Source organism: Egretta garzetta, unplaced genomic scaffold (assembly GCF_000687185.1).
Source record: "Egretta garzetta isolate BGI_Z169 unplaced genomic scaffold, ASM68718v1 scaffold232, whole genome shotgun sequence".
NCBI lineage: Eukaryota > Metazoa > Chordata > Aves > Pelecaniformes > Ardeidae > Egretta > Egretta garzetta.
Window position 1 is genome coordinate 743,082 of NW_009258959.1, and position 437 is coordinate 743,518.

Here is a 437-nt window from a genome sequence, read left to right on the forward strand (position 1 = left end):
GGTGCTTGTGGAAGGATGATGCTGGTGGGATGATGATGCTGGTGGGAGGATGATGCTGGTGGGAGGATGATGCTGGGAGGATGATGCTGGTGGGAGGATGCTGGGATGGTGGTGGTGGGATGATGTTGGTGGGATGATGCTGGTGGAAGGATGATGCTGGTGGAAGGATGATGCTGGTGGAAGGAAGATGTTGGGAGGATGCTGCTCTGGTGGGATTGCTGGTGGGATGCTGGGATGACACTGGTGGGATGCTGCTGCTGGGGTGCTGCTGGGGACCAGGGGGAGCACCATCCCTTGGTGAGGGGGTGCCAGCTGACAGCACACTGGGGTTCTGCACTTGGCAGGGGCCGAGAAGCCGAGCGAGGCGGAGAAACGAGACCCATCGCGCCCCCGCGCCCCCGCCCTCGCCCTCTCCAAACCCAAGCTGCTGGTGATCA

The 437-nt window shown here is 61.8% G+C and overlaps 1 protein-coding gene across 1 annotated transcript in view; it reads left to right on the forward strand.

The window, feature by feature from the left end:
- ARHGEF17 (Rho guanine nucleotide exchange factor 17) overlaps positions 1 to 437 on the forward strand; it is a 46,717-nt gene that overhangs the window by 42,694 nt on the left and 3,586 nt on the right. The window contains exon 24 of the mRNA XM_035890180.1: positions 345 to 430. Within this exon, the coding sequence (XP_035746073.1) occupies positions 345 to 430 (86 nt within the window). The remainder of the gene's footprint in view (positions 1 to 344; positions 431 to 437) is intronic.